Source organism: Eretmochelys imbricata, chromosome 1 (genome assembly GCF_965152235.1).
Source record: "Eretmochelys imbricata isolate rEreImb1 chromosome 1, rEreImb1.hap1, whole genome shotgun sequence".
Taxonomy (NCBI): domain Eukaryota; kingdom Metazoa; phylum Chordata; order Testudines; family Cheloniidae; genus Eretmochelys; species Eretmochelys imbricata.
This window is the reverse complement of record NC_135572.1, coordinates 152,669,693-152,693,740: the sequence shown is the minus strand read 5'-3', so window position 1 is coordinate 152,693,740 and position 24,048 is coordinate 152,669,693. Positions and strand designations below refer to the sequence as shown.

General features: G+C 43.8%; 1 protein-coding gene across 1 annotated transcript in view; it reads right to left on the bottom strand.

Moving 5' to 3' along the window:
* Positions 1–2,589: 2,589 nt before the first annotated feature.
* The window catches only part of CYBB (cytochrome b-245 beta chain), a 33,303-nt gene continuing 11,844 nt past the window's right edge, over positions 2,590–24,048 (bottom strand). Inside the window, exons 4-13 of the mRNA XM_077817132.1 lie at positions 19,578–19,662; positions 18,418–18,563; positions 16,876–17,066; positions 13,447–13,576; positions 10,936–11,028; positions 9,585–9,838; positions 8,729–8,891; positions 6,576–6,722; positions 4,657–4,781; positions 2,590–3,875 (exon numbers count right to left, since the gene is read on the bottom strand). Coding sequence (XP_077673258.1) covers positions 3,749–3,875; positions 4,657–4,781; positions 6,576–6,722; positions 8,729–8,891; positions 9,585–9,838; positions 10,936–11,028; positions 13,447–13,576; positions 16,876–17,066; positions 18,418–18,563; positions 19,578–19,662 — 1,461 coding nt within the window. The 3' untranslated portion in view covers positions 2,590–3,748. The remainder of the gene's footprint in view (positions 3,876–4,656; positions 4,782–6,575; positions 6,723–8,728; positions 8,892–9,584; positions 9,839–10,935; positions 11,029–13,446; positions 13,577–16,875; positions 17,067–18,417; positions 18,564–19,577; positions 19,663–24,048) is intronic.

The following is a 24,048-nucleotide window of genomic DNA, read 5'->3' as shown; positions in this document are numbered from 1 at the left end:
AGGAGCTTGAAAAATTTCCCACAAAAGCTGGGATTAACAAGCTCCATGCAAAATGGGATTTCCCCCCCCGCAGCGTTGATATAATTTAAAATGACATTAACAGCGCTGGGGAGGTGACATTAATAAATAAAAAACTGGGAAGCTTTGTTTCTGAAGTACTGACTTATAGGGCTGGCTGCATGAAATAAAGCTGTGCGATGGGGCAACTGGTACACCATCCTGCATCTGGCAAGGAGGGGTTTGAAAAACGCACTTTGTACAATCCGATGTCTCTACAAACGTGGCTGGAATTGAAGAAGTAGGTGGTCACTTGATAACATCACTACAAGAATCTGGCAGAAAGGTCTAATTAGTGTAAAGGAGCTCCAGAGGACTGCTAATGAGCTGAAAAGGCAGCAAGCAGGCAGGGCACTGGGGGAGTACAAACAAGAGCCAGGAAAAAGAACAGGAGGACTTGTGGCACCTTAGAGCTAACAAATTTATTGAGCATAAGCTTTCGTGAGTTACGGCTCACTTCATCGGATGCATGCAGTGGAAAATACAGTGGGGAGATTTTATATACACAGAGAACATGAAACAATGGGTGTTACCATACACACTGTAATGAGAGTGATCACTTAAGGTGAGCTATTACCAGCAGGAGAGTGGGGGGGGGAGGGGAACCCTTTTGTAGTAATAATCAAGGTGGGCCCTTTCCAGCACTTTACAAGAACAGTAGGAGGGGAAATAAACAAGGGGAAATAGTTTTACTTTGTGTAATGACACATCCACTCCCAGTCTTTATTCAAGCCTAAGTTAATTGTATCCAGTTTGCACTGAGGGAATCCATAGGACACTACATTTGGGTGCTGGAAGCCTTTTTCCTTGTGTGGTTGCTTAGTGAATGTGTGTGTCTCTCTACCATGCCTGCACTGAAAATCCATTTGTGTAGGGTCCTTTTTCTTGTTTTGCCTCTGCAGGTGGCCCATAACAGTTACTTTAAAGTACTGTACCATGTGTGAGTGTATAGAGAGAACTTTATGCATACAAATCACAAACACAGCCCCCAGGACCTCCTCTTTCCAATACCTGTCTCTCTGTTGTCAAAGAGAAATAGTTCAGCAGTAGGATCAAAAAAGCATTATATGTATTTAAAAATTCCTAAGAATGGACCCATTTAATCATTTGGTGAGCACTTTCGCCATTTCAGAGCTATCCTTGAAAGAGGAGACTGAAAACATGAACTCTATTTTTGTTTATATTTCTGTGCCATGAATATAAAAGCATCAAGCTTTCAAAGACCTGTGAGTTGGGAAGGGGTGTTTTGTCTGAAGTTTGAAAGCTGTTAGCTTCAGGCAAATTGTGACCTGAGTTGAACCAGAGAAACACCCAGAATAATGTAGCTCTTTATCAAGGAATCCCTTGGAATAAACTGGATATCAACAAATCTGAGGAATGAAGGGAGCAGACTAAACCACCTAATTTCTGCCCTAGATGTGTTTTATTCCTACTTGTTTTTAGTAATATTTCAGTAGTGCCGATAGAACCCATTAAAAATAAGGATCCCATTATGCTGGGAACTGCATGAATAAACAGGTAGACAAGGTCTCTGCTTCAATGAGCTTACAATTTAATTCAGTTCCTTTAAAACACAAGAAATATGTAGCGACAGCATAATCATCTGTACATTCCTTTTGCCTACTTGAGCAACAGAGAGTTGTTTTTCCGAGAATCTCTCTTTTGGGTAAGGCTATGTCTACACTACAGCTCTGATGCAGCTATGCCACTGTAGAGCTTCTGGTGAAGATGCTCTTAGCTGATGGGAGAGAGCTTTCCCGTTGGCTTAGTAACTCCGACCTCCATGAGAGGCAGTAGCTTTGTTGGCAGGAGGGAGAAGCTCTCCCACTGACATAGCGCTGTCCACACTTGCACTTACGTCAGTGTAACTTATGTCGCTTCGGCAATGTTCTTCAAACTGTGGGTTGCGACCCATTACTGGGTTGTGACATGTAAGATGCTGGGTTGCCTTGCTCTGGTCAGCACCGCCGACTGGGATGTTAAAAGTCCCGTTGTCAGTGCTGCCCAGCTAAGGCAAGTTAGTGCCTACCTTTTCTGACACTGCACTGTGCCCCAGAAGTCGCCAGCAGTGGGTCTGGCTTCTAGGCAGGAAGACCATGGGGCTCCATGTGCTGCCCTCACCCCAAGCACTGGCTCCACACTCCCATTGGCTGGGAACTGGCCAATGGGAATGGCGGGGGGGGGAGGACAGTGACCGCAGGCGAGAGTCGTGCGAAACCGCTTGTATGCTTCCGCCTAGGAACCAGACCTGCTGCTGGCCGCTTCCGGGGTGCAGCGCAGTCCATGATGCCAGGAAGCCTGTCTCTGCACCCTAGCTGCACTGCTGACCAGGAGCTGCAGGAGGTAAGTTCACACACCAACCCTGCCCTCCAATTCCCTGCCCCAGCCCTGAGCCCCCCCCCCAACCTGGAACCTGTTCCTGCACCCCAAACCCCTCATCCCCAGCCCCACCCCAGAGCCTGCACCCTCAGGCCAGAGCCCTGACCCCCTCCTGCATCCCAACCCCCTGCCCCAGCCCTGAGTCCCCTCCCACACCCCAAACCCTTCATTCCCAGCTCTGTTGGGTTGTGGGCATCAACAATTTTCTTCAACTGGGTCCCCAGAAAAAAAAGTTTGGAAACCACTGGTTTAGGGGTGTGAATAATCCACCATGAGCGATGTAAGTTATACCAAAGTAATTTGTAGTGTAGACATAGCCTAAGTCCCATTCATCCCTCCCCAAATTTGACTTTCTTCCAGAAAATTCCTGTAGCCAAAACAAACTGCATGTTAAGTAGCAAGCATTATGCTAAATCTCTTTTTTGTTTCATAGGATTAAGCTATCATCAGTGTAAACTGGCTCCCCAGGATTCAATCTCTATCGATACCCTGAGGAAGTCATTACAAATGACAGGAAGCTAAAGATAGTAATTGAGACAAACCCCACAAAGAACAGATTTCTGCTAAATTGCTCAGAATGTGGAGGCCCATGCAAATAGACCCAAGGTCAAACAGATTCTTAGGGCTTGTCTACACTATGCAGCTTTTAGCCACAAGGCTGTGTTGACACAGCCTTGTCGCTAAAAGTCAGCGTGTGTGAACGCTCTTTTGCCGTATTTTGTCCGCACTTTTGCCGACAAAATAATTCCAGCCCGCAAGCGGCATAAGCTTTGTAGGCAGGAGAGCGCTCCTGCCAACAAAGCCATGTTCACACAGTCACTTGAGTCAGCAAAACTTTTGTCTTTCTTTGGGGGTGGGCTTTTTATAGGACCCAAGAAAGACAAAAGTTTTGGCGACAACGGTGCAGTGTAGACATATCCATAGTTACACCAGTGTAAATCCAGGGCAATTCCACTGACGCAAAGGGCTTAACATTAGTGTAACTGAGATCAGAATCCAGTCCATAATCTCCAAATTCCAACAGAAAAAGAAACAAGTTCTTTAGTTTTTGGATTTAGCTATTCCTGTATTCTGTCAGAGCCAGTGAATTAAAAGGTTTCAGAGTAGCAGCCGCGTTAGCCTGTATTCGCAAAAAGAACAGGAGGACTTGTGGCACCTTAGAGACTAACAAATGTATTTGAGCATAAGCTTTCGTGAGCTACATGATGAATATGATGCCTCTGATGAAGTGAGCTGTAGCTCATGAAAGCTTATGCTCAAATACATTTGTTAGTCTCTAAGGTGCCACAAGTCCTCCTTTTCTTTTAGTGAGTTAAAAGTTTTCCTTGTTAAAAATGAAGTGTACTCCTCGTGGATCAGCATCTGAGTTGTTGATACACTGCTTATTGAGTGTTTCAGCCAGGGCTTCCGGACCACAGAGGAAGACGCCTACTCTGGAACTGTTAAGAAAGAACATCACAGTGTGGTAAGTAACCAAGCAGGTATTCAATCCACAACAACATGAGTAGGGTGGGTGAGCAAATGGATCATTTGATCTGCAGCTGACAGCCATTAAAGGCACTAAAATAGAACCTTGTATTACAATATGAGCTACTTAATATTAATACATTTAACATCTCTTTAAATCTTCACAGTGCTCTTGAAACAGGAACTAATTTATCCTCCTAAAACCCATGAGGTAGACAGGCAAGATTTATAACTGCTTTTAAAACAGATGACGGGCTAAATCCTGGTCCTCCAGAAGTCAATGGCAAAATTTCCACTGATTTCAATGGAGTCAGAATTTGGTCTAGGGAAATTGAGACAGAGAGGTTAAGGCTCAGATTCTCATAAGCAGCCTCTAATTTTGCTGCTTCCAGTTTTGGGTTCCCAAATGCAGCCCATCCATCTTAAGGCCTGGTTTTCAGAAGCATTAATCATTGACTTCAATTGGACTTACAGATGTTTCTAAAATCAGGCCTTCCATGCATGCAGTTTAACTCCCAAAATTAACGGACATTTTTCAAAATGTAGGTCTAAAGTGGTTTGGCCAAGGCTATCCAACATTTCAGTGGCAGAGCTGAGATTAGAATTTGGGAGTTCCTGGCTCTGAAGTCCATATTCAGTCTCTTGGATCACTTTGCCTCTCAAATATTACCAACATAAGGAGTAAGACAATTTTTTTTATGGCAGCTAGTTTGAGGTAGTCCACAGAAACTATAGATCTGAACTCTGGTTTACCTTGGGTGCTGACTTGCAATGGTTTTGAACTCATTTTCCCAGTTGGGTCTGCCATACAAGGTTTTCTGTTTCAGACCCGTAATCACATCTTTCTCTTCATCATGGTGTACTGTAAAATGAGTGGCCTATGGGAAAAGAGACAAAGACTTTAGGGAACAGTGTAAAGAGAAATTTAGAGATGGATACTTTAGCACAAGTTTAGAAAGTTAGCCTTATTAGCATGCAGTGGAATTATCTGCAGGCCAGAAGAGCTCCTCTTGGATGTGGAATTTATGTTTGATCTCAGGGCTTGAAAATATTAATCCTTAAAGCAAGTAATAAGCTTTCTGTTGTAGTGAACTGCCTGATTTAGGTTCTTTGATGGTATTGTAAGGACAAGATTCTCCCCCCCCATTTATACTGGTGGGGTCCCATTCAGGTTGCACTGGTATGCCTGAAGGGAACGTGTGTCCCTGTGAAATCTTTTCTCTTCTCCCTATGTAATTTCCATCTACATCAACAGAGTTAAGTGCATGATTCAAAGTTCACAAATGTCAATGGAAAGACTTATGTTTACTTCAGTAGGATATGGATTAGGCCCTAACAGAATTACTAGTTATATTCGGGGAAAGAATTAGAGAAGTGACTTATTCGGAACCAAGAGGTATACAACCTTACTTCTTCTCTTCCCCACATCTAAAAGCGTGACAACTTCCCGCCCCCTCCACTCACAGAATTTTGTGTGGGTGGAATATAAGTAGAGTGAAATATAATCAAAAGAATTAAAATAAGCCTCTTTCCTGATTGACTCACCCATTTCTCAAGTATCCAATGGAAGGTTTGGGACCTGGGTCTCCCAAAACCAGTCTATATTGTCCTATCCCATAGGGAGATGTAAAAGAGCCAGGAAACTTCTGAAGGAAATGTGTTGCCACTGGCTGAGTCCCATTACTGTGCATTAGCTGGAGTTACTGCTCAGTTGCAGAGAGAGAAGCTCTCTTAAGGGAGACCACAGGTCCCAAGGAGGAGGGCTAAACAATCCCCGAGCCCAAGGAGAGAGACTTTATTTCCAGTGTATTTGTATTGAATAAATTAGAACCTGAGGAGGGGAATTTTATCTCACATTCTTTTAGACTGGGTGGAGTTCTTAAGCAACCCTGAGAGAAGAGAACCTGAGACAGGGAGAGCCTGCAGCACTACACTAGGTCAAGGGGGGGCGGGGTGCCAGAGGGCGGGCAGGCCCTATGACAGGGCAATGTTGGGTTTTAAGCACTATTACCAAGGCTAAGACTTTAGTCATGAGTATTTTTAGTTAAAGTCATGGACAGGTCACAGGCAATAAACAAAAATTCATGCCTCGTGACGTGTCCATGACTTGTACTATATATCCCGGTCTAAATCTTGGGTGCCCTGGATGGGGGAGATCCAGGGGGACATTGTGTACTCTGGGGCAGGGGACTCCGCGGGTGCTCTGGGGCAGAGGGTGGCCCGGGACTACCACTGGTATTCCGGGGCGGGGGGGGGGGGAAGGGCGGTGGCATGCAGCCCGGGACCGCCACTGGCGCTGGGGGGGAAGGGGGCACAGCCCATGTCCCTGCAGTCAGTCACATCAGCTGCTGCAGAAGTCATGGAGGTCCCGGAAAGTCACAGAATCTGTGACTTCAATGAGAGACTCACAGCTTTAACTATAACCAATAGAAATTCTATTTTTAGCATATGGAAACTTCTCAGTTGGCCATAGGTTTGTGCAACTTTTCTTTCTGACAATATCCTTCTAAAAATAAAATCCCTGACAGCCATACAAGGGCCAGGAGAATGGTACAGCTCCTTTTTGAATGTTTTTACCTTCACAGAAACAAACCAACCACCCCCAAATGATGTTAAAATAATAAAAAAAATCCATGACACTTAAGGGACTGACATTTCCCCAGAGTGGTTACCTGAGATTCATCCCAGCCTGTTAGGTAGATGTTGTAACTGAGAAATCCTGCATTGTCCCTCTCCTGCATTTGATTCTCCAGAGACTGCAAGAGGTCAGCAAACCATTCAAAGGCATGAGTGTCTCTGCACAGCCAGTAAAAATAGATCTGAAAGAGACAGAATTAAACTCTTATCTTCTGTATGCACTTACGCATTTCCACATCCATCATGTTTGCTGATTCAAATGGGGATTTTTAGAGGCACGGTTTCCTGGTGGTTTAGAAATTCCCCTTGTGACTAGAGTTGATAGGAAGTTCATCTGGCATCATAACTGTTTGGAGGCTGGAAGAGCTGTGGGGCAGAGTTAATGATTATGTGAGAAGGGAAACAGTTCCCCCTTTTCCCTCCACCAGTGACCTATTTACAGTATCATGCTGCCTCTCCATCCCTGCTCCCTCAGAGTAGCAATTTGTTAAGCCATTCAAAAATTACTTGGAAGAAAACCTGTCTCCAACTGTGCAGCCAATGAGGCAGTAGGCAGCAGAACTGGTCCAGTTCCTCTACCCAAGGGGAGGGGGCAGAGGGGATGTGACCTCAGGTGCACAGAGGAACTGTGGGGGCTCCCTCTGCCCCAACACATAGGGCAATTTCAAGACCAAAGGCATGGCTGGTGGACCAGCGACTACTTAGTTCCATTGACCTAAAATCCCACCCTGCCCTGAGAGAAGAGTGCAGCACATGCCAACGCTATTGCAACCCGAAGCTGGCAACAGTGTAATAGAGGTGGTGAAGTGCCTTTATTGCTGCCTTCCTCAGTTCAGTGGAAAGCTACTGGGTGTAGCCCACCTTCCCCGTGCTGAATTTGGCCCATAGGCTTGTCACTGCTTCTTCTGTCATCTCTTGAGCTGCGAACAGAGGAGAAGCAAACAGAGGAAGTTCGGCTGTGGGGGGAGTTCCCAGAGAATTTTTTGCCCTTCAGGCTTCTGGGAGCAAGAAATACAACATCTGAAGAGGCTCTTAGAAGGAAGACAATATGGATAGTGAGCGATCAGCTGTTGTGACCTGCACAGGATATGCCATGTTTGTCTTTCTCCCAGAGGATAGAAGTGACTTTGTCTGTACGAAGTGCAAGCTAGTCTCTGTATTGGAAGAGAAGGGTAAAGGACTAGAGACCCAAGTATCAACCCTACATTGCATCAGAGAAAATGAAGACTTTCTGGATAGAAGTCAGCGCATGAGCATGCTGAAGAATCAGAGAGGGCAGTGCAGAATGGGGAAGAAAATTGGCAGCATGTGACCTCCAGAAGAAGAAAGAAGAGAACTCATGTACCCGGAATGCAGATAGAGGTAAGAATCCATTTTCAGGCTCTCTGCACAGGTACTATGGTGGAGAATGGTTTCGAAGAGTCATCTGAGGGAAGGGAGCAGAGGGAGACCCCATCGGCCGGAAGGCATGGAATGCATTGTCCTAGGGAAGGGGTTTCCATGACTACCACTCCCAAGAGGAGGGTTGCGGTGGTCGGGGACTCCCTCCTCACACGAATGGAGTCATCTATTTGCCATCCAGACCGGGAAACTCAAGAAGTGTGCTGCTTGCCTGGAGCTAGAATTTGGGATGTGACGGAGTGTCTGCCGAGACTGATCAAGTCCTCGGATCGCTACCCCTTCCTACTTCCCCACATGGACACCAATGATATTGCCAGGAAGGACCTTGAGCAGGTCACTGCAGACTATGTGGCTCTGGGAAGAAGGATAAAGGAGTTTGAGGCACAAGTCATGTTCTCGTCCGTCCTCCCTGTTGAAGGAAAAGGCCCAGGTAGGGAACATCGAATTGTGAAGGTAAATGTGTGGTTACGCAGGTGGTGTCGGAGAGAGGGCTTCGGATTCTTCGACCATGGGATGTTGTTCCAGGAAGAAGGATTGCTAGGAAGAGATGGGATCTACCTATCAAAGAGAGGGAAAAGCATCTTCACAGGCAGGCTTTCTAACCTAGTGAGGAGGCCTTTAAACTAAGTTCGCCGTGGGATGGAGACCTAAGCCCTGAGATAAGTGAGGAAGTGGGATACCAGGAGAAAACACAAGGAGGAGGGTGCAACGGGGAGGCCTCCTGATTCATACCGAGAAAGCAGGGCAATCATTCATTGGGAAGGTTTTGTACACCCAGGGGACATACCTTTTTGAGTCTTAGATTGGTTGCATCATTGCAGTATTTGTACCAGACAGACTTGAGTACAGATGCAAATGGAGTGACCCCTATTCCAGCTCCAACAAGCATCACAGTTTCATAACTGAATACATCTTCACTAGCTGTGCCAAAGGGGCCATCCACAAGTATCCTAAAAGAAAGAGTACAATTAATAATATAAAAATATCATCTATATATCTATCACCACACAAAAAAAGTGTGGGCTCGAGTCTTCCCTATATCCAAGTACCACTTGGTAAAGGGTAGGGTGGGGCACTGTAAAACTAGTTACAGCTCCCTGATTCTGTGACACTCAGCCCCAGTCTGACATAGAGCAGTCTAGGGGCTGCTCTAATTTACACCAGTGAAGGGTTGGTATAATGGAGCTCTTCCCAATTAAACCCCCTTGCTAGTGGTGGGAAAGACCAGTGGCACAGAAGCTGTTTCTACTGATTTTATGTCAGTGTGGAGTTTTCCTCCACTAGTGGAATTCTGCACTGATCACTTATAGCCAGAACCAAAGCCTGAGAATCTGGCCCATAAATTTAAGGTTAAGGTTGCTCAAGTGCATTTTCCATTGACAGAATACCTAGATTTTGGAGTCAATCACCAGATTCACCTCCTCAAAAACACTTGTCCCAGTTCAGCAAAATGTGCATTTTAAGAAAACTGATTTTTATGAGCAGGCATGGAATGAAAATTTAGAGGGTAGCCATCAGCCAGGATGGAGGGAGTCAAGGAATGTGTGACGCATGCCGCCAAAGAGAGTAGGTCTAATTTTAGGCCTAGCAAACTTGATATAACATTGTCCCTTTTCAGAGATTATCATGGAGATTGCACATACTTTGGCAATTTCCATGCTTCTTGAAATTCTTTTTTGTCACATCCACAGGCACTGGACAAGCCCTCTGTCCAGTCTCCTACAATACGGATGTGAATGCTGAAGTAATCCTCTTCAGGGGCAGAAGTCAGTGTGAAAGGGTGCCACTCCAGATGAGACACTGTGGGACACTGGACAAAAATGTACTGCCCAACTTCCATCTTGAAGCCCTTTTTCATCATCTGGAGCTCAAATGTTTTGAAGGGATGATTGACCACCTAAGGGCACAAAATACAAAAGGCTGTCAACAGCTGCACTGTTAGCCCCATCCATTATCACCACATCCATCACCATCACACATCATATTTCACTGTGAGAGCAAATTAAACTGGTCAAACTGTCTTTCAAAGAACACAGGACAGTCTGAGGAACAGCATCTGACAGCTGGACAGGAGGCTGTAGAACGGTCTAAATTGCTGATAGAAACATTTTCATACCATTCTTGTGGCTATTATTTATCATTTAACACAAAGTGTTATAGGGCAGCCAGATACATCTAGTATATTGTCGGGGTTGTGTATGTGTGTGACTAATTCCAGGTGCAGTTTGTCAGTGCCACAGAATGGATCACATGTTCATGAAGTTGAGGGGTGGAGGTTAGCACACTGGCAGGACATTGGATTGACAGCACTGGAAACTGAAGCCTTCCGTGTATACCCACATGGGAGTTATGGCATGGGCATTTGCCTTGCCCCTATGGTTTTTTAAGCCTAGCTGGAAACGACCATCTTGAGGCGCAAGACAGTAATTCAGTCTCTATGACTATTTAACATTGACCTCTCTGCTGAGTCTGCCAGCAATTTTCAGGAGAGGTTTGGAGAAGGAGATCTAGTCTATTGGCTAACTTCAGAACTGGCTAGCTTGGTAATTATTTGTATTACTGTAACATCTAGAGGCCCAACTGAGAGAGGACCTCATTGTGCTTGGCACTGTACAGACACATAGCGAAAGACATTTCTTGCCCAGGAGAACCCACAGTATAAGCAGACAAGACAGATAAAGGGTTGGAGAAAGGAAGTATCATTATTCCCATTTTGCAGGTGGGCAACTGAGGCACACAGAGATTCACAGTAACATTTCTAAAAGCACTTAAATAAATAGAAGTGCAGCTGTGCTGCTGAAGGGACCCATTTTGGTTAACAGCATCCAGAACACTTCCCAAGGGTACTTTCTCTAATAAACGCATCCTGGTGTGGGGAAGTCCATGCCTTTTCCTGCAGACACTCACAATACTGTATTCTCGACTACTGATAGCAAGTAATGGGAAGACCGAGGAACATTTTGCCCAAGATAAACACATAACATTGATACACACCTTTGTGATTACCACCTTCTGCTGTGATCGCCAAAATCGCACCAACCTCTCAAAGAAGTACAAAATCATAGGAACCACTACCCACTTCCATGTCTGTTAGCAGAACAAAGATAAGAAGAAAATGAGAAGGGGAAGCAACATATATGTTGATAAGATATTTTACATAAAATACTGGCGGCTTTATACACACAGACATTCATTTCAGTGAATTGATGCTCTTCATCACTCAGTCTGGGGAACCTGATACATCACATCAAACCTTCAAAACAACTTCCTCCTTTGAGAGTGGATTTTCCCTCTAGCAAGTGTTGCAGATGGATTTACAATCTGCTACCATACAGCTGGCTAGTTATAGAACAGGATTCTCCTGTGGGTGGTCCTTCCCCTTTGGCTAAAGTTCAGAGTGACTTTGAGCACAATATGGTTAATAGGTATATATTTTTTTCTTTCGAAGTAGAGTCAGGGTGCAGGATAGAGATTCTTAAATCCCAACGTGAGGATCAGAAGACTGGATGAACAAGAGACCTACATTTGGTGGACAGGATTTTCTGAAGTGAAGAGTTTAGAGTCATCAGGTGTACTTTCTCTGGAAACTTCTGAGGTTAATTTGAATTGGTCAATTCTAGTTTCAAAGCAGAGGGCTTGGATTTTTCAGGCTTTATATAAAGGAATAAGTATAAATAGTCTCAGGACTCAATCACTTTCTTAGTTCAGCATTTATTTTCTCTTGACTTTTGACTCTTCATGCACATACAGTATGTAAAACTAAGAGTACATTATACATTAAAAAGGTTAGTAAAAAAATCATAAGAATAAATTAATACCATAACCACACTGATTGAAATGGAGCTACACATGCAATCAGTTTGGCACATTTAAACTATGTGGGTTTGTAAACTGGTGGTTATGTGACCCCTCTGATGGGATCTGGGTGATGAGTTCATTTCAAAAATATTTTCAAAGAAATGGGACTGTCAGGTTGAGTAGCAAGCCCTGGAATATTATGACATTTTAAAAAAATCCATTATGATCTAACAAGTTTGAAAAGCAATCAAGAACCAGCTGAGTTTAGACTTGCCCCTCATGAACATAATGGAGCAAATTCTGCTCTCATTTACACACATGCAACTCCATAGCTTTTACTCAGAAAATGAGTCTGCTTTTGTCACAGAAGTACTTTTAATAGTGACCCAAAACACTAGGAAATAAGAGTCACTCAGCACATTAGAACTATAATGCTGACCCTCTCCTGGTGATTATACTCTCAGTTGATTATGCTGAACAGTGCCTTCTCTTCACATCTGGATCTAAATCTGTGGTAGTCTTCCTTCATCTTCACAAGACAGTGGTTCCTACTGATAGATTTGGATGGAACCTGAGATCTAGTCAAGGAATGCAGCTGCACGGTTGGCGATCACGTGAGTGCCAGAAGCTTTGGTAGCACAATAAGATCGCCAGTGACAGACATGAACTGAATACCCAATTGAACAGACATGAACAGACAGACTACTTTAAGGATCTAGCTAGTGATCAGTCCAGATGATGCTGGGTCTCTCTGGGGTTTGCCATCATGATGAGGTCTCAGTTGAAAACTCCCTTAAAATGAACATATTATTCTCAACGTTCCTTAAGCCATTGTTTTACATTAATGCATGGTACCTACCTTAATGATACGAAATATTCCCTCTCAATATTATTTCTTATTTGTATTTCAGTAGCACCTAGAGACTCCAATCATAGGCCAGGAACCCCATTGTGCTACACATTGTACAAACATAACAAAAAGACTATCCTTGCCCTGAGGAGTTTGCAATTTCCCCTTTCCTGAGCATGCTAATATATAATTTTGAATAAACCTTGCAAGGTCATGATTATATTCTAGTGAATGGTTCTCATATTTTTTTGGTATGTCAATCTTGTTCAATATTTTTCCCTTTCCTTTTGCCCATCCTGTTAAATATGAACATTTTAGTTTAGAGATGGTCAGGACCAATACAGGAAACTTAAATTGTCTCTGAAGAAGAGGTATTTGGAGATCCACAGATGGGACCAATATCGGAATTACTGCAGATGGTAGTTCAACCAGCTCGGGAGGCTGGGTTGGTGCTATCATCTTGGATGTGGTCACTCAGTGCTGACTGGCCAGTGTTCTTACGTCAGATGTTTTCCCCAGAAGTTCTTCTTTCCCTGGGTAGCCCACCCAACAATGATATACAACTTGGTGATCTCCGATACCTGGGCCTCCAAGTATCAGCTCAAAAGCGAGACATTTAGGTGATACCCTCCACATGCAGTGGAGTTGGGGAGTCCTTCTTTAGTCTATCTTTGATTACAATCTGCCATTTCAAAATGTTAAAAAACAAGTGATTTCCCACTTGAAGCTCGTGGTTTACTGCATATTTAGATTCAGATGAATCTTTCTATAGTATCTAAACATGTAGTTTCACACAAAAAGTGAAAGATTTTGAAGACTTTCACTACTGTATTTATACTTAAGACAATAGAACATACCATAGGAGGATTTCCAGCAAACTGGGGGATAGGACATGATGGTATTTTTCCCCACTGAGTGAAGTTCTTTTCACATATTTTTGGATCATGCTTTTTCAAGCTCTCAGCTGTCTGTCCGCGTACAATACGGCTTGAAGAGAATACAAAATGTTAATGTAAATTAAATGATATCTAATACTTACAGTTATTATATTCAACAATTTATTTCTGCACTGTTAATATCCTTTTTTTCTGGTAAGAGTCTACTACACTGCTCAATCTGCAGATTTGCTACTAAAATAAGGAGAAAGGGGAGGCAAATCTGTATTGATTTCCTAGGGGAAACCTCCTCACATAAAACATCAAGTGAAGAATTGAGAAATACTACAGTTACAATTTGTAATAATGTGGTTACAAAGGGAATATTTCATTTGTTTAAAAGAAAGCCTGAATTTTCCTTCTGCCTGTTCTATTTCTATCCCTTTGAAATAAAAGGGATGGAATGATCAGGATCCTCAGTTTATCAGTGACCATAACTAGAATTACTGCAAACAAACTTCAGCTGTACAAGTCATGTTTGACTTCTCCTGTCTCTTGGAAGCTGTGGACTAGATCTTCAGCTAGTCAGTCTCTCACATCCTAGCTGGTGCAAAAAAGTCAATCACTATAATGACTGACACCAGCTGAGGATCTCCCCCTGACTTCTAGCATCACTTTGGTTATTGCTTTTCCATACACAGATGACATGCAGCTATGAGTTGTATATTTTCCATCACTCAAACTATACTGAGTCTGCCAGTACCTGGTTACTTGTGACATATATCCATCACACATTAAACACTAATCTTCCTTCTAGGTGAAAAGTCTTCTGTCCAATATTTCTGATTACCTTTTCATTCTCCTTATACTCAAAAACTTCAACTTTGCTCCTAAGGCCAAATACACTGGAATTATTTTAGTCTCAAGCTGATCCTTTCTTCTAACATCTCTCCTCTCTGTACAACTGCCTACTACCTTGAGATCATAGCTAGAACTTATCCTTTCCTCTACAGAAATCTTATTCCTGCCTTCATCTCCTCCCATTTAGACTACTGAAGTTCTCTCTTGGCAATGTTTCTAATCATTGCTCTCAAAACTTCAAGGTTTTCATTATTGCAAGTTTAATCTATCAAGGTTGTAAGTAAAAAGACAACTTTGACTGATAGTTATTGCTCATTTACCTCCTATTGTAAATAGAGACAAAAAGATACCACTGCGTTGTAACTACTGACAAGTGTTGACTTTTTAATGAGAGGTGTTACTTTTGCTCCAGGAAACATGAACCATTCTTATCCTCTCTTGCTTCATTAGCTTTCTATTCATCCCAGATATTAAAAAAGCAAAAATTTCCATCCTAGTTTTCAAAACACATCCTGGACTTACATCTAACATGTTAACTTCATAGTCACCTTCTCATCTGTTTGCTATTTCTACTCCTCCAGTTGTAATCTCTGTGACAGAGTGTACCAACCCACACTGGGCAAGCAGAGGTTAACCAGTCACTTTGGGCCCAAGAGGCCATGCCCCTGTGTCTCTGCTGTGCATGTCTCAGGTGGCGGGAGCAGATAAAAGGAAGCTGGCCAGCTCAGTCAGGGCTGACTGAGGAGGAGGATGACGTGTGCTGCTTGTTCCAGTAAGCCCTCCAGACTCCTGAGGCGGGTATCCCGGACTACGCTACGGAGAGCACACTGGCTGTGGAGACCAACTTGGATGCTGAACGTGGAAGACAGGCCCACAAATGGACTTAAGGGTATGAAGTGACCGAGGGAACATATTGGAGTCCTAAATAGGAAGGTTACCGGCTTCACAGGGCCCTGGGTCAGAACCCGGTGGAATAGGGTGGGCCCGGGTTCCCCTGCCATGCTGGCAGGTGGGCATTATTGCTGGAGACCCCAGCCACAGACTGTTCATTTGTTCTGCCTCAGCCAGGTGGATGAAGCCCTGATTGCGCTTGTTTGCCCCCGGCAGGAGGCCCAGAGCCTACACACCGTTCATTTTTTCTGCCCTGCCTAGGGGGCCAAAACCTCTTTGTGGTTATTAATCCCAGCTAGGAGGCTGAAAAGCTACAGACTGTTCATTTGCTCTGCCCTGCCCAAAGGGCCGGAGTCCCTGACTGTGTTTGTCTGGCCCAGTTGAGAGTTGTGATGACTTTGACAGGGTGTATCAACCGTGCACTGGGCAAGCGGAAGCACCCCTCCCTCCGATGGATGCACAGAGCCCCTGTAACAATCCCTTTTCTGACTTCTCCCTGGGGCCATTCACAGTTGAGGGAGGAAGTGTTTTTGCACAGTCATCATTACTGACCTTTTTAAAAGAACTCTTTCCCATCTTCTGGACCACTCAATTTCTCTTTTAAAAGATCACATCAAGAACTTCCTCTTAACTGTAGTTTAAGAGCATGAATTAAGAAATGCTGCTTGTGACTATATGCTATTTAGCTTTCTGTCCTGCTTCATACATCTGTTCTATAATTTTAAACAGTAACTGGAGTTCATTTTTCCTAGTACTAAAGTTGCCTCACTTTCGCTTTATAACTTCTAAAGCTATTTTGCAAAGGGAAAAAAAGAGGAACGAAATGAACGATTCACAGGGAAAGAATATGCCTGTTTGGAATTTAGGAGCTGTCTCTAAGTCACAACAATTAATGTTTGTCTATAAATAAACCTGCAATCACTGAAATCCAATTTTGAAACATTAATGGACTGCTAATATTAACAATGTTTGGAAAGATAATTCCTTGTTAAATTTAGCACTAAGGCAACAAAAATGTGTTTGTTGTTGTGTTATTTCCTTTGGACAATTTCACGTGGTGTATTATGTAATTCCTTCTAGGAAATAAGACTGAGCTAAGTTATAGGAAGAGAAACCCTACACAGGAAAGAACTTTCTAATTAGAAAATCAAAAAGTGAGTATCGATGAATCTAAATATGACCAGCTTTTGTAAAGATTTATGCATGTGACAACTTGTCTCTGATATGCGTAAGTGTTTGTAGGATTGGGCCAATAATCACTATCAAGATAACAGCATCCTAAATCACTAATCAGATACATTACATGTCTCTGTTTGTTGGGCTTCAGTTTATAGTACATGAACTACCATTGACAGAATAAGGAGTAATGGTCTCAAGTTGCAGTGGGGGAGGTCTAGGTTGGATATTAGGAAACACTATTTCACTAGGAGGGTGTTGGAGCACAGGAATGGGTTACCTAGGGAGGTGGTGGAATCTCGTTCCTTAGAGGTTTTTAAGGTCAGGCTTGACAAAGCCCTGGCTGGGATGATTTAGTTAGGGATTGGTCCTGCTTTGAGCAGGGGGTTGGACTAGATGACCTCCGGAGGTCCCTTCCAACCCTCATATTCTATGATTCTATGTATCTTGTAGTGTATGCAGTGAATGTTTACAAATACTTACCCAGCTCCATGAATGACAAGTCCAATAAAGAAGATGACAAAGAGATGGTGGGTGTACCAAAATACTTCAAAATAGGACCTTCGAATGGTTTTAGTGGATGATGTGATGATTAATATAAGGGCCAATGTAATGATGACACCACTGAGACCTGCCAAATACGTGAAAGCTACATATAGGCCACCTTCGGGGTTCTGTGAAATAAACACACATAGGGGTTTCAATGAAGACAATTTATCAAAATTGAATTGGGCACCATCAGTCTTTTTCATTTCAGAATCTTTAAGGAGATGGCATTCTGTAAGAAACAGCATGGGAATAGTTAAAGTGTCAGCAGTGATCAGAAGTTGATAGGAAAAAGGGAGGGGGATAGAGGAAGTCATCTGGGGTCTTTGAGGACGAGAGTAATGCAATCACACTTATTTATACTATATTTGAAGTTTTTGGTTAGGGATACATCCAAACCCCATCCATGTCACCAGAGCTGTAGGCATGTCTAGAAGGCTACTAGAATTGTCCTGGGTTACAAGATGATGTTCTAGGACACCGTGGTTACAGCATGTTAAAAAACAGTCAAAATAGTAGAGTTGACTGACAATTGGAAGAAGCCTTTTGAGTCTCAGAAGCTTCAACCTGAACCCACCATTCATCCACACTGGGGTGAAATCCTGGTCCAACTGAATCAATGGGAATTTTGCCATTGACTTCAGTGGAGTCAGGACTTCACCTCGCAGGTGGGATTTTCAAATGCACCTAAGTAATTCAGGAGCACAAGTCCAATTGATTTTCAAAGGACTTGTGGTCCTAAGTCACTCCAGTGTTTATGCACACCCTATGTCTGCTACACTGCACTTGTACTGAATCTGAGTAAACTAAATGGAAGAGGGAAAGAAAGTATTTTCTACTCATTGGCACATGGAAGTGGGAGTCAGAAATTCTGGGTTCTGTTTCTAGCTCTGCCACTGGCTAGTTGTGTGGGGAAAAAATGTCACTGAAGTCCATTTTCACAGCTGTGTGTCCAAAGTTAGGAGCCTACATCCATATGTAGGTACCAATATGAACGTTCTGCTTTTCAGTGGTGCTGAGCACCTGCAGCTATCAATAAAATCAATAGGAATTGTGGGTGCTCAGCAGATGTGTGTGTTTGTGTGTGTGTGAGAGAGGGGGCGGGAGGGGGCAACAACAAACAGACCTTAATTGTAGGAATTCAAGTTTGAAGATTTTAATCTTCACATCTCTGTGACTTTCTTAGCCCATCTGAAAAATAGGGGTAATAGTGATGCTTATCTAGCTACCTTGCACAGGCGCAGTTTAATGAATTAATGTTTCTAAAGGACTCAGACTGTTAGAGGACAAATGTGAGCTATTACTGAAGTTCAGCATCACTATTATTAATTATTGCCAAATATAGAGGAATACATTGTGCAGGGTTTGTTCCTGTAATGTGGTTGAAACACAGATTCAGCCTACTAACCATACTGAATAACAAAATGTCCTTGACACAGTTGCATAGGTGAATATTCCCCATGGCACAGGGTCACTTACCGGAATTTTTTTTCGGACAAAATTCAGATAGGTTTCTTCTTGCTCGTCACCAAGATCAGAGAGAGCAGCTTGAATAGTTCCTTTCGCTTCAACACGTGCATCCACACACCTCTCTACATTAAATAAGTGTGCAATGGTGTGTATGGCTGTGAGTGACAGAGAAAACAACATGGCTTGTGTTAGGTAAGTGTTATACCATTTCCTGTACAGGTACCTCAGAAAAAGTTTCTGGCTTTTGACCACTAGGGCATTGTCCAAACTACAGAAGAGAACCTTTGCTCTCTATCACCATGTATCTGGGAGACTCGCAATCATCAGTGGATTTTATCCCCACAACTACCCTGTTAGGAAGGAGTGTTATGCCCATTTTACAGATGGGGAACTGAGGCACAAGACAGACTAAGTGATTTGAGCAACACAGAAAGTCAAGTGGGGGTGCACGCTCAGCACTTTCTGAAATTCAGGTCCCTTTGAGATGTCTTTAGTCACATTCGAAAATTTGGGCTGAGGGGTCTGATCCTGTAATTGTACAAAACTCAGGTGGTCTGAGCTGTGTTCCCAGCTCTGGCACAGACTTCCTGCTTGACCTTGAGCAAGTCACTTAATCGGTTTGTGCCTCAGTTCCCTTTCTGTAAAATGCCAATACTAATACAACAGCCGTACCTCAGGAAGGGACGACAGCGGTAGTGAGAAGGTCAACGTATTCTTGTTTGTGAGCTGCTCAGATACTGTGATGATCAGCACCATAGAAAAGTCTATGGCGAGTCTACATAACAAGAAGGGGAGAAAGCCCATTTACCCAATCCTTCATATGCAGCTTGTCTTTCTTCAGTCTCCTTATTTACTACAATTTACTACAGTTTGGAAACAAGCCACAGAAAGCATTAAATGCTGGGTATCAGTTTTTCTGAGGGCATGGCTGAATACCCTTTATTAAAGAGTAGCCTGCACTGGAATAACAGAGAGTTGTCTTTTGCCACTTCGCTTTCTGCTAGTTTCAGACTAGCATTTGGAAATGGATTTAACCCATGCCATGTGTCATTCTCTTAGTTTAGTGAAATGAGGTACCTGGTCATAAACTCCAGAGACACTGCTTCCATTTGGATTCTGTGCAAGGTGAAATGATAAAGCAATGATCAAGAAAATTCTTAAATACCTACCAGTATGAAGGGCAATCATCCAAGCCACCATTTTGTGAAACGTGAGGTTCCTGTCTAACTGTCTCCTGATACGGGTTGAGCAGCACTTTGGGTTAAAAAAAATGAAAAGTCTTTGCAGATTATTTGTGGTGTGAAGGATATAGTTTGGTAACAGTTGTGACACTGGTTTGCATACTTGAGGACTGATCCAGAGCATACTGAAATCAGTGGAAGTCTTTGGATCAACTGGAGACTATACTTATGTGTTCTCCTTCTCTTCCTTGTATTCTTAAACATTCATTACATTGTCCTCTCTTTGCCAGCCATGAAAAGCAATCACCAGGAAACATAATACAAACAGTCTAAGATTAACAGTTAGACATGGAAACAGGACACACCAAATTATTTTTAAGACGTCTGGAGAAAATACAAGCATATTTTTGCAAGAAAGCACTGAAGTCCTGAGTGTTCATGTGTCAAGTACTTTTAGCATTTAGCATAGAAGGAGGAGTTCAGTTTTTACTGATTTATACCCATTTATCAATCCACTCAGTATTTTTGGGGTACTTATTTTTGTTAAACACTAAAGCTTTACACAATTGTTGTGTCCTGCAACTATGAGATTGAAGCAGTTCCCCAATGTAAAACACAGAGCACACACGGTGGACGTCGGAAAAAACAATCGTTAATATTGCGCTATGATTGGCTTACAAGGAGCCGCTGCCTGCCTATTTCTTTGCATCCCTTTAGTGTGGTGCTCAATTGAAACAATCAATCCTCCACAGATAAAGATATGTAATGCCCTCTATCCACCCAGATACCTCCTTTAGTGCCAGTCTCCTTATGGGTTTGGATGGATGGACCTGGATCCCCACACAACCAATCCTGCCCTTTTTGTGATTGGCTCCAGACTACTCCCAATATGGCTTCTCCCCCTCCAGGGCTCCCAGAGGAGGGCATGTCACTCCTTATTGGTCAGGCTAGCTCTTCCTCCCAGGCTTTCCCTTGTCAGCCATTTCACTCTGCCCCTTCCTCTGAGCAGACATGCCTGCAATCCTTCCCCAAACCAACAGGGCTCCCTGTTGCTCTAAATAGCCTCTCCCCTTCTTGGTGCCTAGCAGACTTTGAGTCTGCCCTTGGCTCCCCCTTCCTACCAGGGACAGCGTGCCTCTCCCTGAACTACCAGTACACAGAACCCCAGGAACCTAGGTAAGCTCCTTGGGGTTACAGATAGTTAAGATAAAAAGGTAAACATGGGGCAAAAACTCAAATCTATGCCTGAATTACCAACAAGAAAATCAGTGCTTAGAAATTTTCAAGACAAGTAAAGATGGGAGCGAAGAGGACACATTGTGTTGCAAGTACTGCAGTGCTGAGGTCAGTGCACGTGCTGACAGAGCAAAGAAGCATGTTGACAGCAAGCAACACGAGACGTTTAAAGAAGAAAGCGAGCTTCAGGATAAACAGTCAATATCAGGAGCTTTCACCAGGGCTTTAATGAAAGAGAGGACACAGCACGATTGTGTCAACGAATTTGTGCGTGCTCTTTGTTTTGCCGGACAACACTGTTAATAGCAGAGGGGCCTATTGGTGACTTTGTGCAACAATACAGTCCAGTAGCAAAAACTCTTCCTAATGAGTAAGTATCGGAAAGAAAAATGATGATGCTTTAGTATCTAAACTGATGGAACGAATTGATGGAAATGTGGAATCTAGTCTGATTTTTGACAAGTCTCCCAATGCTTTGGACCATCCAATTCTTGGCCTTTTGTTTTCATTTTTTTATTTCAAAGCAGATGTAAGCAGAGTCAGAATGAGCTCTACCCGACATCTGGTGGTGAGCTGTGGAAAAGGACTTCAGGGGCTGATCTCGTTTGCATGGGCATTCTCGTTTGCATGGGCACACCCACCCTGCCTATCATATGGACTGCTTGCCCAAATGGTCACTTTGGCTGCTGTGGGATCCCCAGTCTCTCTGTTGTTGGGGCAGGAGTAATAAAGCGTTGTTATCCTGCTTATGTGAATCAAGGACAGTAGAACTGTACTTGGCATTTTATGATGGAGGGACTCGCCCTCAACTAAGTAGCACTCGCTAGGCAAGGGACGTGGGTTCCAAAACCCAGTGAATTGAGAGAGGCTGCATACAGTAATGTGTACCTAGTAGCGTGGATCCCTTCTGAGGGCCCTAAACACTGCTTTGATCCCTCTTCTTTTCACGGTGTAATAACAGAGCTAATTTTGGCTCCATTGGGAGTCTTGTTACATGTGCAGAGCTACAATCACTGATACCTAGGTCTAATAAGCATTAAACCTACTTTGGGCTAGTGGTGCATCAGCACTGAGGCTCCTCTACTACCAGCTAAAAATCACTGAGTGCTGAAATCACTAAAGAGCTGAAGTTGCTGAGAGCTGTGTTAAGTGGGGGGGGGCTGAAGACAAGTTGGTGGGCGGCTGGCAAAGTGGAGCGGACAGCTGGAGCGGAGTGGAGCAGATAGCAGGGTGGTTGGTGGAGAGGTGTGGCTGGCGGTGAAGACTGCAGCAGAACCCCATGGAGAGGCATGGCACTCGGCTGTCGACCCAAGCAACGGAGCATATAAGATGCCCCCCATACCTCCCTTCACTTCCACCCAGGCTGGGAGGTAAACTCTGCAGATGAACTTCTGAACTCGGGGGGGGGGGGGGGGGGGGGCTGCACTGACCAAGGACAGAAGCTGGGGGAGGGGGGTGACTATTGGGTTGCTGGACTTAAGATCCTGAGGGGAAAAGGACACTGCCAAACTTACTTGGGGGTGGGTCTTTTGCTTATGGTTGGTGTTATGAATCCTGTTTGTGGTGTTTCCCCAACATAATGGTGCATTGTTTCCCTCCTTTGTTAAAAGGCTTTTGCTACACTCAGACTCTGTGCTTGCGAGAGGGGAAGTATTACCTCTTAGAGGCGGCCAGGGGGGTGGGTATGTAATTGTCCCAGATCATTAGGTGGGGGCTCAAGCCGGTTTTGCATTGTGTTATTGAAATGGTACCCCTAGATACTGAACCCGGCCCTTGTTGCTGCCAACTCTGACAGGCAGAAGGGTTACACAAAATAAGCCCACACTGTTTTGTGTTGCTGTGACATTCATCCCCTCTGCTGATAGTTATTGGTGCATCGGCAAAACAGCTGACAGAAGTCACCTACTACAGGACAGGCCTAACAAAGAAAATAACAGAACGCCACTAACCGTCACCTTCAGCCCCCAACTAAAACCCCTCCAACGCATTATTAAGGATCTACAACCTATCCTGAAGGATGACCCAACGCTCTCTCACAAATCTTGGGAGACAGGCCAGTCCTTGCCTACAGACAGCCCCCCAACCTGAAGCGAATACTCACCAGCAACCACATACCACACAACAGAACCACTAACCCAGGAACCTATCCTTGCAACAAAGCCCGTTGCCAACTGTGCCCACATATCTATTCAGGGGACACCATCATAGGGCCTAATCACATCAGCCACACTATCAGAGGCTCGTTCACCTGCACATCCACCAATGTGATATATGCCATCATGTGCCAGCAATGCCCCTCTGCTATGTCATTGGTCAAACTGGACAGACTCCACGTAAAAGAATAAATGGACACAACTCAGATGTCAAGAATTATAACATTCATAAACCAGTCTGAGAACACTTCAATCTCTCTGGTCACGCGATTACAGACATGAAAGTTGCGATATTACAACAGAAAAACTTCAAAACCAGACTCCAGCGAGAGACTGTTGAATTGGAATTCATTTGCAAATTGGATACAATTAACTTAGGCTTGAATAGAGACTGGGAGTGGCTAAGTCATTATGCAAGGTAACCTATTTCCCCTTGTTTTTTCCTACCCCCCCCCCCCGACGTTCTTGTTAAACCCTGGATTTGTGCTGGAAATGGCCCACCTTGATTATCATATACATTGTAAGGAGAGTGATCACTTTAGATAAGCTATAAAGTTGTACTTTCCACAGCATGCATCCGATGAAGTGAGCTGTAGCTCACGAAAGCTTATGCTCAAATAAATTGGATAGTCTCTAAGGTGCCACAAGTACTCCTTTTCTTATTTCAGATGTACCAACTAATTTGGGAAAATGTGGCCACAACTAACACAGAGTCTGCTTCCTACATGACTAAGTTTGCACAGGAGATTAAACTCAATCAGAAAGTGGAGCTGCTTCGTATTACCTCTCCTGTTCATCTGATTAACGTTGAACTGTCAGTAGCTACTGCTACAGGAGAAATGGAAGATGTGACATCTTGCATCATTGGATTCGGGGCCATTTTCAAGCATGCAAACACGTTGAAGGCTTTGTTTGACACCAGTGCAAGACGAGTGCAGTGTCGGGTGCTGATTACTACGCCTGTTGTGCCACATCAGTAGATGAGCTTGTATTTCACTGCCGGTCATGTAAATAACATGTGCACTGTGCTACTGCCTCTCCTAGATCAGCTTGGAGTTTTGTTGGTTCTA